The sequence below is a fragment of the Otolemur garnettii genome, unplaced genomic scaffold (assembly GCF_000181295.1).
Source record: "Otolemur garnettii isolate 467f Iridium unplaced genomic scaffold, OtoGar3 scaffold00001, whole genome shotgun sequence".
Lineage (NCBI taxonomy): Eukaryota > Metazoa > Chordata > Mammalia > Primates > Galagidae > Otolemur > Otolemur garnettii.
The window spans coordinates 1,073,181-1,085,729 of record NW_003852396.1 but is presented as its reverse complement, the minus strand read 5'-3'; the positions used below and the strand labels follow the sequence as shown (position 1 = coordinate 1,085,729).

At 39.2% G+C, this 12,549-nt stretch overlaps 1 protein-coding gene across 1 annotated transcript in view; it reads left to right on the top strand.

The window, feature by feature from the left end:
* MAML2 (mastermind like transcriptional coactivator 2) overlaps positions 1 to 9,239 on the top strand; it is a 386,485-nt gene extending 377,246 nt beyond the window's left edge. Inside the window, exons 4-5 of the mRNA XM_003781322.3 lie at positions 6,372 to 6,483; positions 8,236 to 9,239. Coding sequence (XP_003781370.1) covers positions 6,372 to 6,483; positions 8,236 to 9,239 — 1,116 coding nt within the window. The remainder of the gene's footprint in view (positions 1 to 6,371; positions 6,484 to 8,235) is intronic.
* Positions 9,240 to 12,549: the final 3,310 nt, after the last annotated feature.

Genomic DNA, 12,549 nt, shown 5'->3' with positions numbered 1-12,549 from the left:
AGAACATAAATGTCTTAACACAATAATTAAGTAAATGAGGTGAAAGCTATATTAATTAGTTTGATGTGAGCACTCCAAATTGTATAAAAAATCAATACATTGCACCCCACAAATGCATAAATATATTCATGATCTATGTGTATATGACTTAATAAAACGAAAAAAATGAAATTGCACCATGAAATATTTAATGCATAATGAAAAGTATGAATAATTATATAAGAATCACATATATTTTTTAAGGAAAGACAAATGAAATAAGTTCAGAATCCAGGACATGTGAAAAGAAATCATGAGAAATGAATTTATTTGGCCTTAAATAAGGAAGAGTGAAGATCATGTTTACAGACGATCTTAAGGTATGAAGGAGCCACTGACCAGATCACAGAGTAGCATAAAGGGTTTCTTCTAGAAATCACAGTTTTCAGAATTTTAGGTCTCCCACCTGTGCCTCCTCTACCTTTGTTATCCTTATAAACTAAAGAGCTTAGAAACAAGGGCTGCAGAAGAGAAAAGCTTCCAGTTTAAGACTGACTTACTGTGGGCACTGTCCTCCCTACCATCAGTCCCACTAACGGGATGGAGTACAACCCCCAGAGCATGCTCTTCTGGATTTGCAGCTCTGGTTGAAAGGTAAGGAAGTGGCAGTGTGCACATCCCATGAGGGTCCTGGCCTGGCACCAGCCTGACTGCCGCCAGCCCCAGCTGAGTCAGCACAGATGCAGGTGTGAAGGGCAAAGGCATAGCTGTGCAAGATGAATGAGAATGAGGCTGCCATCTTTGTGACTTCATTCACATTTCTCTGTGTTTGGACACCGTTGAGGGTGCCTGCAATTTTTATATATTCAGGAAGAAGCAGTCTTTCATACCACTTTACATCAGCATATGCTTGGTGGTCAGTTGCAGTCAGTTGTCAAGGCTGGATAGGCACCTAAATTGAGACATTTTCTCATAAAAGTTTATTATCCTTATTCTCTTTTATCCTACCAACCATGAAGCACAAGAAGAAAGCTGAGTGAACATCATAATTACCAGTGCACATTGTATGCCTACTGTGTGCCAGGCACCACACGGAGTCTTCACAGAATTGAAGGATTAATCTTTACAGCAGGAGTATAAGGGAGGTCCTCATGCTTAATTACATACATAATTATACATAGCTCACATTTTTGGAGATTGGAGAACTGAGGCAGGATAGCTACACTATAGCAGATGATTTCTATAATAGGTTTTCAGATCCAAGAGATTGGATAATAATTAGACATTAGGTAATAAATTTTATGTTGCACAAAACTAATCTCAGGAATAGCCTGTATGCTTGTACTCAGATAGAATAGGAATGTCATCTTTTTTTTTTTTTTTTTTTTTGAGACAGAGCCTCAAGCTGTCCCCCTGGGTAGAGTGCTGTGGCATCACAGCTCACAGCAACCTCCAACTCCTGGGCTCAAGCGAGTCTCCTGCCTCCACCTCCCAAGTAGCTGGGACCACAGGCACCCAACACAATGTCCGGCTATTTTTTGGTTGCAGCCATCATTGTTGCTTGGCAGGCCTGGGCTGGATTCGAACCCACCAGCTTAGGTGTATGTGGCTGGCGCCTTAGCCACTTGAGCCACAGGCACCAAGCCAGGAATGTCATTCTTTTCCAAAATGTAGCTGTCTTCATTCAGTACTGAAGTCACATCTTTGCTCTTCAGCACAAAGTAACAACATGACAGGTCTATGTCATGTCCCTAAGCAAGGTCATTAATTCTAACTCACTTGTGAACAGATAGTTTTAGATACATATATACCTACAGGTTTTATATACATATATATGTACATGTATATGTGTGTATGTGTATATATACACACACCTGCACTTCTCATAACTCTTTTAACAACAACAATTTAGCTCGCAGGGTGATAAAAGGTCAACATTACATTGAAGATACATAAAATAAATTCATGTTTGTAATCTAGACTATGAAGGGGCATCAGGGCATAATTTTCTCTCTTTCACATACACACAGGTACACTCATGCACACACACATACACATCCTGTCGCCTTTGGTATTTTCAGCAGAAATACCTAATAAGAAAGAATGACAGATTCTTTTGGAAAAGAGGAGATTTTAGAAAGTTTTTGTGTTGGCATAAAAATCAAAACTGTCCTGTTACACAGTAGTTTACAAGAGGCCTGTTGGACATCACCACATTTGGGTTTATGGAACATCTCAAGCTGTTTCTTAAACATTCAGGGTTTAAGCAAAATGTAAAGAGTTTCACTAGCCACTTTCCCCTTAATTTGTAAACCTGTTCTTAAAAGAAATATAATCCATATGTTTCTTTTTCATTTACACTTAGCTCATCAAAATTGTGTTTTATATGAATCTTAAAAAACTGAGTCTCAAGTTTGTTGTTGGCAACACAAATTCAAAATTGGTTTATTGTTATTTTAAGGCTTTCTTTCCTACTTTATAGTAGACTTATTCTACTAAGAAGAAGGTTTGGAATTTGATGGGGAACTGAGAAACGCATGGTTTAAGTGAGTTCTAGGTTAGTGCACACTTGGTTTCCAACTAATTTACCCACATAGCTATTAAAAGTTTTCTATATTGACTCTTCCATAATTATAGTGTTCTCTCTCTACCTATGCCAACCATTTTTTATCTTTGAGGTTTCTTTGAAACACGTGGAAAATTGCAGTGACCAGTTTTTAAAACGTCCTGATCCGTAGTGAGCAAGAAAAAAAGTAGGCCTTGATGTTCAGAACTGATAAGATCTCGCCAAGCCATCTTAGTCTCTGCTGGACATGAACAGTCTTGTAGAGCATTAACCTCAGACACGGTTACACTGAGTCTGTGGTAGAATGAGACAAAATAAAGCCACTTCATAATTTTGTTTTAAAGATGGACAAAAGTCACACTGTGCAGCTCCGAAAGTGCCAAACACCCCTCTCTCTTGAGCAAAGTGAGCGATAGCTACTTTACTCACTATAGAATGAACCTCACTTTCTGATAGCTTCCAATCTAGAACAAATCCTTGTTTCCTTAGACCCTCCCTAAATCACCAAATCAAAGTCCAAACCCTATCATAGTTTCATCCTCCTGCTGGGGACCTTGTGGCCCCCCGTAATTGAGTTCTCCCTTGATGCAGTGAATGAACATCCAACTCGTTGTTCCTGGTGGTTTTGGCTAAGGACACTGACAATACTAGAAAAATGTTTCCTTTTCCTCTTTTATCTCTCACACTCACCTCTTCTAAAAATCTGGCTGATTCCAGAGGGAAGAAAAGAAGGGAGCCTAAGAAATGTCTGTGCTTTTAGAATGGGGCTCTGAGAAACAGAAGACCAAGGGGCCCTTGTACTGTGTTGTAGGGAAGAGCCTGAGTTTGACTCAGGATTCTGTCTCTGTTCTACCACTGTGTGACTTTGAGCAGGTTACTCAGCCTAAAAACTTCCATTCCCTCATCTTTTAAGGGAGTGTAATCATACCTATCTTGTTTGCTTATTTATTCATTTATTTTTTATTCTGGGGATTCATTGAGGGTACAAAGAACCAGGTTACACTGATTGCATTTGTTAGGTAAAGTCCCTCTTATAACTGTGTCACACCCCCTGACCCTCGACCTCCTCCCTTCTTCCCTCTCCCTACACCCTCCGTTCTCCATCCCCCAATGTGTACTAGGTCATCAACTGTCCTCAGATCAGAATTGAGTGCATAGGATTCTTGCTTCTCCATTCTTATGATGTTTTACTAAGAATAATGTGTTCCACTTCTATCCAGGTTAATACAAAAGATGTAAAGTCTCCATCGTTTTTAGTGGCTGAATAGTATTCCATGGTATACATACACCACAACTTGTTAATCCATTCCTGGGTTGGTGGGCATTAAGGCTGTTTCCACTGTTTGGCAATTGTAAATTGAGCTGCAATAAATAGTCTAGTGCAAATGTCCTTATAATAAAAGGATTTTTTTTTCTTCTGGGTAGATGTTCAATAATGAGGATTGCAGGATCAAATGGGAGGTCTACTTTGAGTTCTTTGAGTGTTTCCATACTTCCTTCCAAAATGATTGTATTAGTTTGCAGTCCCACCAGCAATGTAGGAGTGTTCCCTTCTCTCCACGCCCACACCAGCATCTGCAGTTTTGAGATTTTGTGATGTGGGCCATTCTTACTTAGGTTAGGTGATACCTCAGGGGGGGTTTGATTTGCATTTCTCTGATAATTAGGGATGATGAGAATTTTTCCATATACTTATTACCCATTTGTCTATCTTCTTTAGAGAAGGTTCTATTCATTTCTCTTGTACAGTGATATAAGGGATTGTTGGCTCTTCTTATATTGATTAATTTGAGTTCTCTGTAGATCCTAGTTATTAAGCTTTTGTCTGATACATGATATGCAAATATCCTCTCCCATTGTGTAGGTTGTCGATTGAAGTTCTAGCCAATACAATCAGGCAAGAGAAGTAAATAAAGAGCATCCAAATGGGAGTAGAGGATGTCAAACTCCCGCTCTTTGCTGATGATATGATCTTATACTTAGAGAACCCCAAAGACTCAATCATAAGACTCCTGGAAGAGATCAAAAAATACAGCAATGTCTCAGGATATAAAATCAATGTCCACAAGTCAGTAGCCTTTGTATATGCCAATAAGAGCCAGGATGAGAAGCTAATTAAGGACACAATCCCCTTCGCAGTAGCCTCAAAGAAAATGAAGTACCTAGGAATATACCTAACAAAAGAGGTGAAGGACCTCTATAAAGAAATTATGAAACCCTAAGAAAAGAAATAGCAGAAGATATTAACAAATGGAAGAACATACCATGCTCATGGCTGGAAAGAATCAACATTGTTAAATGTCTATACTTCCCAAAACAATCTATAGATTCAATGCCATCCCCATTAAAATACCAACATCATTCTTTCAAGATTTTGAAAAAATAATTCTTCATTCTGTATGGAACCAGAAAAAGCCTGTATAGGTAAGACAATTCTTAGCAATAAAAACAAAGCCAGGGGCATCAGCCTACCAGACTTTAGGCTGTACTAAAGGGCCATAGTGATCAAAACAGTATGGTATTGGCACAAAAATGGAGACATAGACATCTGGACCCTAATAGAAAACCATGAAATGAAACTGACATCTTACAGTCACCTAGTCTTTGATAAACCAAACAAGAACACACACTGGAGAAAGGAATTCCTATTCAATAAATGGTGCTGGGAGAACTGGATAACCACATGTAAAATAACTGATACTGGACCTGCACCTTTCTCCACTCACAAAAATTTATTCAAGATGGATAAAAGACCTACATCTAATGCTCAAAGAAAGTGTGGGGAAAACACAAAGATATCAGCCTGTGGAAAGACTTTATGAAGAAGACCTTCATGGTAATTGCAACAACAACAAAAAGAAACAAATGGGACTTAAACGGAAAAGCTTCTGTACAGCTAAGGAGGCAACAACCATACCTGCCTTGTTTATGAGGGGGTAACAGTGAAATAATTTGCATATGCTGCCTATACCTTTACCTGATAGGTTATCTCCTGATAGTTCATCCTATCTAGATTGCCTTCATTTAGCCAATAAATATACAGAATTCCCAGTTGTTCTATATTTCATATGGCAACCCTACTCTTAGGTTTTCCACAGTCTTTTCTTTTGGACAAGAATTGGGTGTGTGGGTACCAAAACCTATCAAGTGTGCTATAGTAAAAAAATAGAAATTGGGTATATGGGTACCAAAGCCTATCAGGTGTGCTATAGTACAAAAATAGAAATACCATCTCAAAAATCACAGAAGTTTACTTCTCACTGCAATATAATTGCAGACCAGGCACGGTGGCTCACATCCTTAATCCTAACACTATGGAAAGCCAAAGCAAGAGGATTGCTTGAGCTCAGGAGTTCTAGACCAGCCTAAGCAAGAGTGGGCCCTCATCTCTACTAAAAATGGAAAAAGTAGCTGGGAATTATGGCGGGCACCTGTAGTCCCAGCTACTAGGGAAGCTAAGGCAAGAAGATCCCTTGAGCCTAAGAGTTTGAGGTTGCTGTGAGCTGGGATGACACCAGGGTGAAAGAATGAGACTCTGTCTAAAAAAAAAAAAAAAGAAGAAAGATATATAATTGCAAGATAAAGGATATGAGAGTAGCTACGAGATCCAGTGTTGTTGAGAAGTAGAAGTTATACTTCCATGTAGGGAAGTTTATTAAAATTGCAAAGCTGTGTCTCTAAATTAAGACTAATAAATAAAGTCATGATTCATAATCCATGCCTGCAAAATTGTTCTAATATTCTTATTTTGGAATAATATTACATAAATTTTTACAAGTGAAAAAGTAACAATACAATTTAATATCTTTTCATTTGTGTTTTCAAGGAGAAAATTGCTTCACAAGATCAAATAAACCGACATCTGACAAGGCCACCCCCAGATTATAAAGACCAAAGAAGAAATGTGGGCAGTATGCAACCAGCTGCTCAGTATTCTGGTAAGAGTTCTTTAAAAGTCATAAAAATTATAACTGTGAAAAAAGGAAAACTGTTCAATTTTTAAATATTTATTTTCTCCTTTCCCCATCTCATATTTGACTGTATTGTATTTCTTAGGATCTTTTACTCACTTCCGTTTCGCTGAGCAAGAAAAGCCATTCAAGAATAAGAATAAGACCCCATCTCTACTAAAAATAGAAAACTTAGCCAGGTGTGGTGGGTGCCTATAGTACAGCTACTTGGGAGGCAGAAGAATTGCTTGAGCCCAGGAGTTTGAAGTTGCTGTGAGCTGTGATGATGCCATTACCCTCTAGATGGGTAACAGAGTGAGATTCTGTGTCAAAAAAAAAAAAAAAAAATTAAACTATAGTCACTCTAGGCTCAGCGCCCATAGCTCACTGAGTAGGGCACTAGTTACATACACTGAAGGTGGTAGGTTCAAGCCAAGCCCTGGCCTGCTAAATGCCAATGACAACTGCAACCAAAAAATAGCTGGGCATTGTGGTGGGCGCCTATAGTCCCAGCTGCTGGGGAGGCTGAGGCAAGAGAATCGCTTAAGCCCAAGAGTTGGAGGTTGCTGTGAGCTGTGATGGCACAGTACTCTACAGAGGGCAACATCATGAGACTCTGCCTCAAAAAAAAAAAAAACTGCAGTCACTCTACAGTGCTTTAGAACACTAGAACATATTCTTCCTATCAGCTGTAATTGTGCATCCATTAACCAAGCTTTCTCTAGCTACTTCACCCCAAGGATCCCCCACATCTAATAACCACAATTCTACTCTCTACTTCAACTTATTTAGCTATGAATGAGGAAAAAATGATATTTATCTTTCTGTGTCTGGATTATTTCAATATGGCTTTTTAAAGAATCTTTTTTTCTTTTACTTTTTAAACTTTTTCATTGAAAACTAAGAGACAAACACACATGGTAGCAGCCTAGGCCCACACAGAGTTAGTATGATCTATCAATCTCCACCACCTCCAGATGTGGTCCCAGCAGAAGGTCTTTAGTGGCAATAAAGTCATGGAAATGTCATCTCCCATGATAGCAATGCTGCCTCCTAGAATAGCTCCTGAAGGAGTTGCCTGGGGCTGTTTTACAGTTAACTTGTTTTTATGAATAGAAAGAATACACCCTAAAACAGTGGTTCTCAACCTTCCTAATGCCGTGATTTATTTTCATTGTTACAAAGGGGTTGTGACCCACAGGTTGAGAACCGCTACTCTAAAATAATGAGAAAAGTAGAGTGAATTCCAAGTGCTAGGAATTTTTCAGCCCCACCATTGTATATGCTGTCCAAACATTGTTAACTGGTACATACTGTATTTGAAACATGGCTTATACCGTGGTCTATGGGTGGGCTTTGAAATATTATACAAACTCAAGGTGAATGTCCAGCTTTTTCTTTGTCTGCTCAGATAGCTAATCAGAGTTGTACTCTCAACTATCACCTCACCTTAATGACTCCAGAAAAAGAATAAAGCAAAACCTATAAAATATACCCTATTTTAGTCTCCTTTCTGTAACACATAAACTCTTGAAACCAAGGAGTCACCTAGGGTGACACTTTCTCCCAGAAGCTGTCTTGTTCCTTTTATATAATATATTTGATGATTATTGCTCTTAAATTGTTCTACCCCTGAAAGCAGCTTCAGAGTTGGTAAGTTCTTGCAAAGTGCTATAGAAGAGCAAGTGACATACTGTGAGGAACTAATATATTTCTCTGAAATTTTCTTCTTTCTCTTAGGTGGCTCATCATCAGCAAGTCTAAACTCTAACCAGGCTTTGACAAACCCCGTTTCAACACACACCATTTTAACTCCCAATTCTAGCCTCATGTCTACTTCCCACGGGCCAAGAATGCCATCATTATCCACAGCAGTTCAGAGCATAGGGATGTATGGAAGTCTTCCTTGTAATCAACCTGGCACATACAGTGTCTCTTCAGGAATGAATCAACTGACCCAGCAGAGAAACCCAAATCAATTGATAGCAAATCAAAGCAACCCTCTGATGCCACGGCCACCTACCTTAGGGCCAAGTAATAACAACACTTTTGGAGCCGGAACTGTTGGCAATTCACAAGTGAGACCAAACTTAGCCCACAGTATGGCAAGTGTGCCAGCACAGAGAACATCGAACGTGATGATCACACCCAACACCACAGCCCCCGGCTGGGCCTCTCAAGAAGCGACATCCAAACAGCCAGAAGCCCTCAAGTCTACAGGAGTCCGCTTCCCCACAGGGGCTCCTACAGCCTACACCCCCAACCAGTCATTACAGCAGGCAGTAGGCAGCCAGCAGTTTCCCCAGAGGGCAGTGGCACCTCCTAGCCAGTTAACACCAGCAGCGCAAATGAGACCCATGAACCAAATGAGCCAGACACTAAATGGACAAGCCGTGGGTCCGCTCAGGGGCCTAAATCTGAGATCCAGTCAGCTGAGCACACAGATATTGCCTAATTTGAATCAGTCAGGAACGGGGTTGAATCAGTCGAGGACAGGCATAAACCAGCCACCAGCCCTGACACCCAACAATTTTCCCACATCCAACCAAAGTTCCAGGGCTTTCCAAGGACCCGACCATGGCAGTGATCTAGCTTTTGACTTCCTCAGCCAACAGACTGACAACATGGGCCCTGCCTTAAACAGCGATGCTGACTTCATTGATTCATTGTTGAAGACAGAGCCTGGTAATGATGACTGGATGAAAGACATCAATCTCGATGAAATCTTGGGAAACAACTCCTGAAGGAGAAAGATGAGGCAATTTACAAAGTCTAAGCACTAAAAGGCAGTATTTTACAAGGACTCTGTAAAGGTCAAACGGTCGACTTTTAAGTGGCCTACAGGAAGACACATGGCTTAAAAATGTAAAGCAGAAAATAACTGCAGTGGTGAACATTTTGATCCAAATTCTTATTTTAAATCTCAAACCTGATAGTAATACATTGGGCTCACTTTTCCCTGTCTTAACTCCAGAACACAGTATCCGATTTACCCAAACAGAACTCTGATGTTGCTGTGTAATTAACTGTGTGGAATAGACTTCCTAAGATCCTTTACTCCCTGAAAGAAAGGTAATAGGACTTGTAGCTTATTTAAACCTCACATCACGAGGAGGTACTAGTTCCAAGCAACAAATTCTCTAATTTGCTGTAATAGACATCTGTGGTTTGATCTTTCCATTCTGTCTTTTTGTTTAATTTTTCTAATCTTGCAGAATAGGTTGAAACGTCATAGGTCTGTTTGGAGTAACTGAACAGCATCCTATGTAAGGGACAGCCAGAGAACTCAGTAAACGGCCAGCAGGTTATAGAATTTCCTCCCTAGATTCATCCCTCACCGCTGCAGTTTCCCACAAACCCCGTACTTCAGTGGGATGCCCTGTCTAGTGATAAAATAATAATATAGAATTGTGCAATTTGATTCTGGCTTCCACAGCCAATTTCTGAGTCCATTTCCAAGCCATTTTAGATACAACCAAGACCCGTCCTAATCACACTGAAAAATCCATGGGGATTTTATAAAGAAGATTTATTTGGCCACAGATAATGTGGAGTGTTACTTATTGTGATTGATACCCACTGGTTTGTTCCCAAGCTGAGGAAAACTGAGTCTTTTCTTGACTACTTGTTTTGAGACTGATTTGTAAGGAAAGGAAATTTGGGAACCAAATCTGTGATTAGAGGGTATCGTGTTGTGGTTGGAGATAAGAAGCAGGAGTGGCAGGTTCAAGTGGTTGCAAATTTACTTCATAGGGTTTGAAGGAAAGCATAATTAAGAGAAAGCAATCTGGCCTTCTTCAGACATATGATTTGGATTTGGGTGAACAGCAGAATAGAACGGGGTCTGTTAGCAGCCGTCTTTTCAAGCTTCTCTCTCTGGCATGCTGCATCACCGCCACATGCTAGACAGACTCTTCATATCCAGATTTCCCCCCTAGGGCTGAGCACTGTAGCACAGAAAGAGTTTTTGTTGAGTCTTTTAACTTCAGTGCCCACATACAGATGAGCTGTAAAATTGGGAAGAAGTGTGCTAATATGGATGGATGAAAGGCGTCACTCTCGTTTTTTATAGAGGAGCAAAGATTGTCTTCAGTCTGTCAGTTACACACTCACATATCCAAATATCAGATGTAATTTAACTGAAGTCATTTAATAATCAGGTCTTCTCAAAAAGAGAACACATTCTGAAAGTCTTACAAAGCTCTCTCCCAATCGTTAAGCCGTCTAGAAGCATCCTCCTGCTTTTACACACCACCATCATCCCTGGCCCAGAATCTTTTCTGTGCTAGGTTGTAAATATAAATAAATGACTTGTTTTGTAAACTTTTGTAAAGAATATTTTGGTAGAAATACATAAAACATATTCTTTGGGTTATATTTATACATATGTGAAATAAATATACTATCAAAAGGTTATATTTTATACAAAAAGTAAATTGCTACCTTTTGTATGCTAATATACAAAGTTTTGTATAATATGATGGTTTATTTTTAGCTCTACACTTAAACCATAAGTGGTCGAGTGGGAACTTTGAGAAACTGTCCAGAGGCTTGTCAGACAAATTTATATGCAGAAACCTCAATAAGAAAGCATTCCAGGTTTCAGTCATTCTCTCTCCTCTTTCTTCCTGCTCCCAGATTATCTTTTAAACCATACTTGTTGTTTTCTTTGATTATTCTGCTGTGCACATTGGGTTGGTCCTTGCTGCATGTGGTCTACTGTGTGTTTTTCCGTTTTTCCCATTTTATAAAACAGCGTTTATCCATGCAAAAAAAAAGAAAAGAAAGAAAAAATGATGTACATAGAAACACTTGTATCCCATAGGTCCTCCATGTCACTGTATATCTCCAGCACTCCAGTTACACTCCTGTGATTCAGCTTATTTTTACCCTAACATAAATAGTATGTTTTGTAGTAGTTATCCAATTCAAAAGATAAAGCAATCAGAATGTCTGGATTTTCTTCTCTCTAATGTGAATTTCATAATTAATGTCTATTTATTCAGCTATTCATTAAAATACAGGATTCTGTGGAAAAAATGGTGTAGTCTATAGTTTCTGTTTGTTGGCAGTCTGCTACCAAAGATGAGGTAATTTTCCTGAAACTTGAGATAATGATTATTTGATAGACATACTTAGCCAAAACCTTAGGGTTTGCAACTTAAGAGCTATTGGAATACAACCTCCCCTTTACAGAAATACCAGACTACTTAATTGTTGGCACTGTTTATTGTCCTGACATAGACAGGAGTAGAAGTAATTTTTCTTTTTTTTTTTTTTATTATTCAAAGACTAGAAAGCAATTTAAGCAAATAATTCATTCTTGGCTTTATGTAAAGCCTGATGAAGATAGATAACAGCTCTACGTGAATGCACTACTATTTATGCATTACTGTAACCGTACCCATAACTGTAACGATCTCAACTTGTAAAACAAGCATTTTGTATCATGTATAATTTTAATTGTAAAAAAACAGTTTAAAAAATTCAGAAGTGGTTCTCTTGTCTGAAATCATGCTCTCAGTCACCAATGATATTGCTGTCACGTCATAGAAACTTCAGAGAATTATTAATATTAATGAGTAAAGGCAAATTTTGTCTCTAGAAAGTTTCTAATACAGTGAAATGTTGACTTGTCTCACTCAGCGTTCTTTAGTTTACTTAAAAAGTCTGTATTAGGGCGGCACCTGTGGCTCAAAGGAGTAGGGCACCAGCCCCATATGCCAGAGGTTGTGGGTTCAAACCCAGCCCTGGCCAAAAACTGCAAAAAAAAAAAAAAGTCTGTATTAAAATTGTATATGGGCAACATCTGTTAACATCTGGGGAACACTGACAGAGTCACGGGCACTGTGGACATTTCCTGTCCTGCTTTGTGGTGTTGGTCACCCCAAGCAGAGTGAGTACAGGGCCAGAAAAACAGCCTTCCTTAAGAATCAAGAAGGTTAAGAGAGAGATGAGCCTTTGTAGGAGGCCAGAGGAACCGTTGCAAATTCTCCTGCCCCACTGTCTGATTTGTTGCTAAGGGTTCCACTGTCTCTTTCCCCTCTGCCAAAA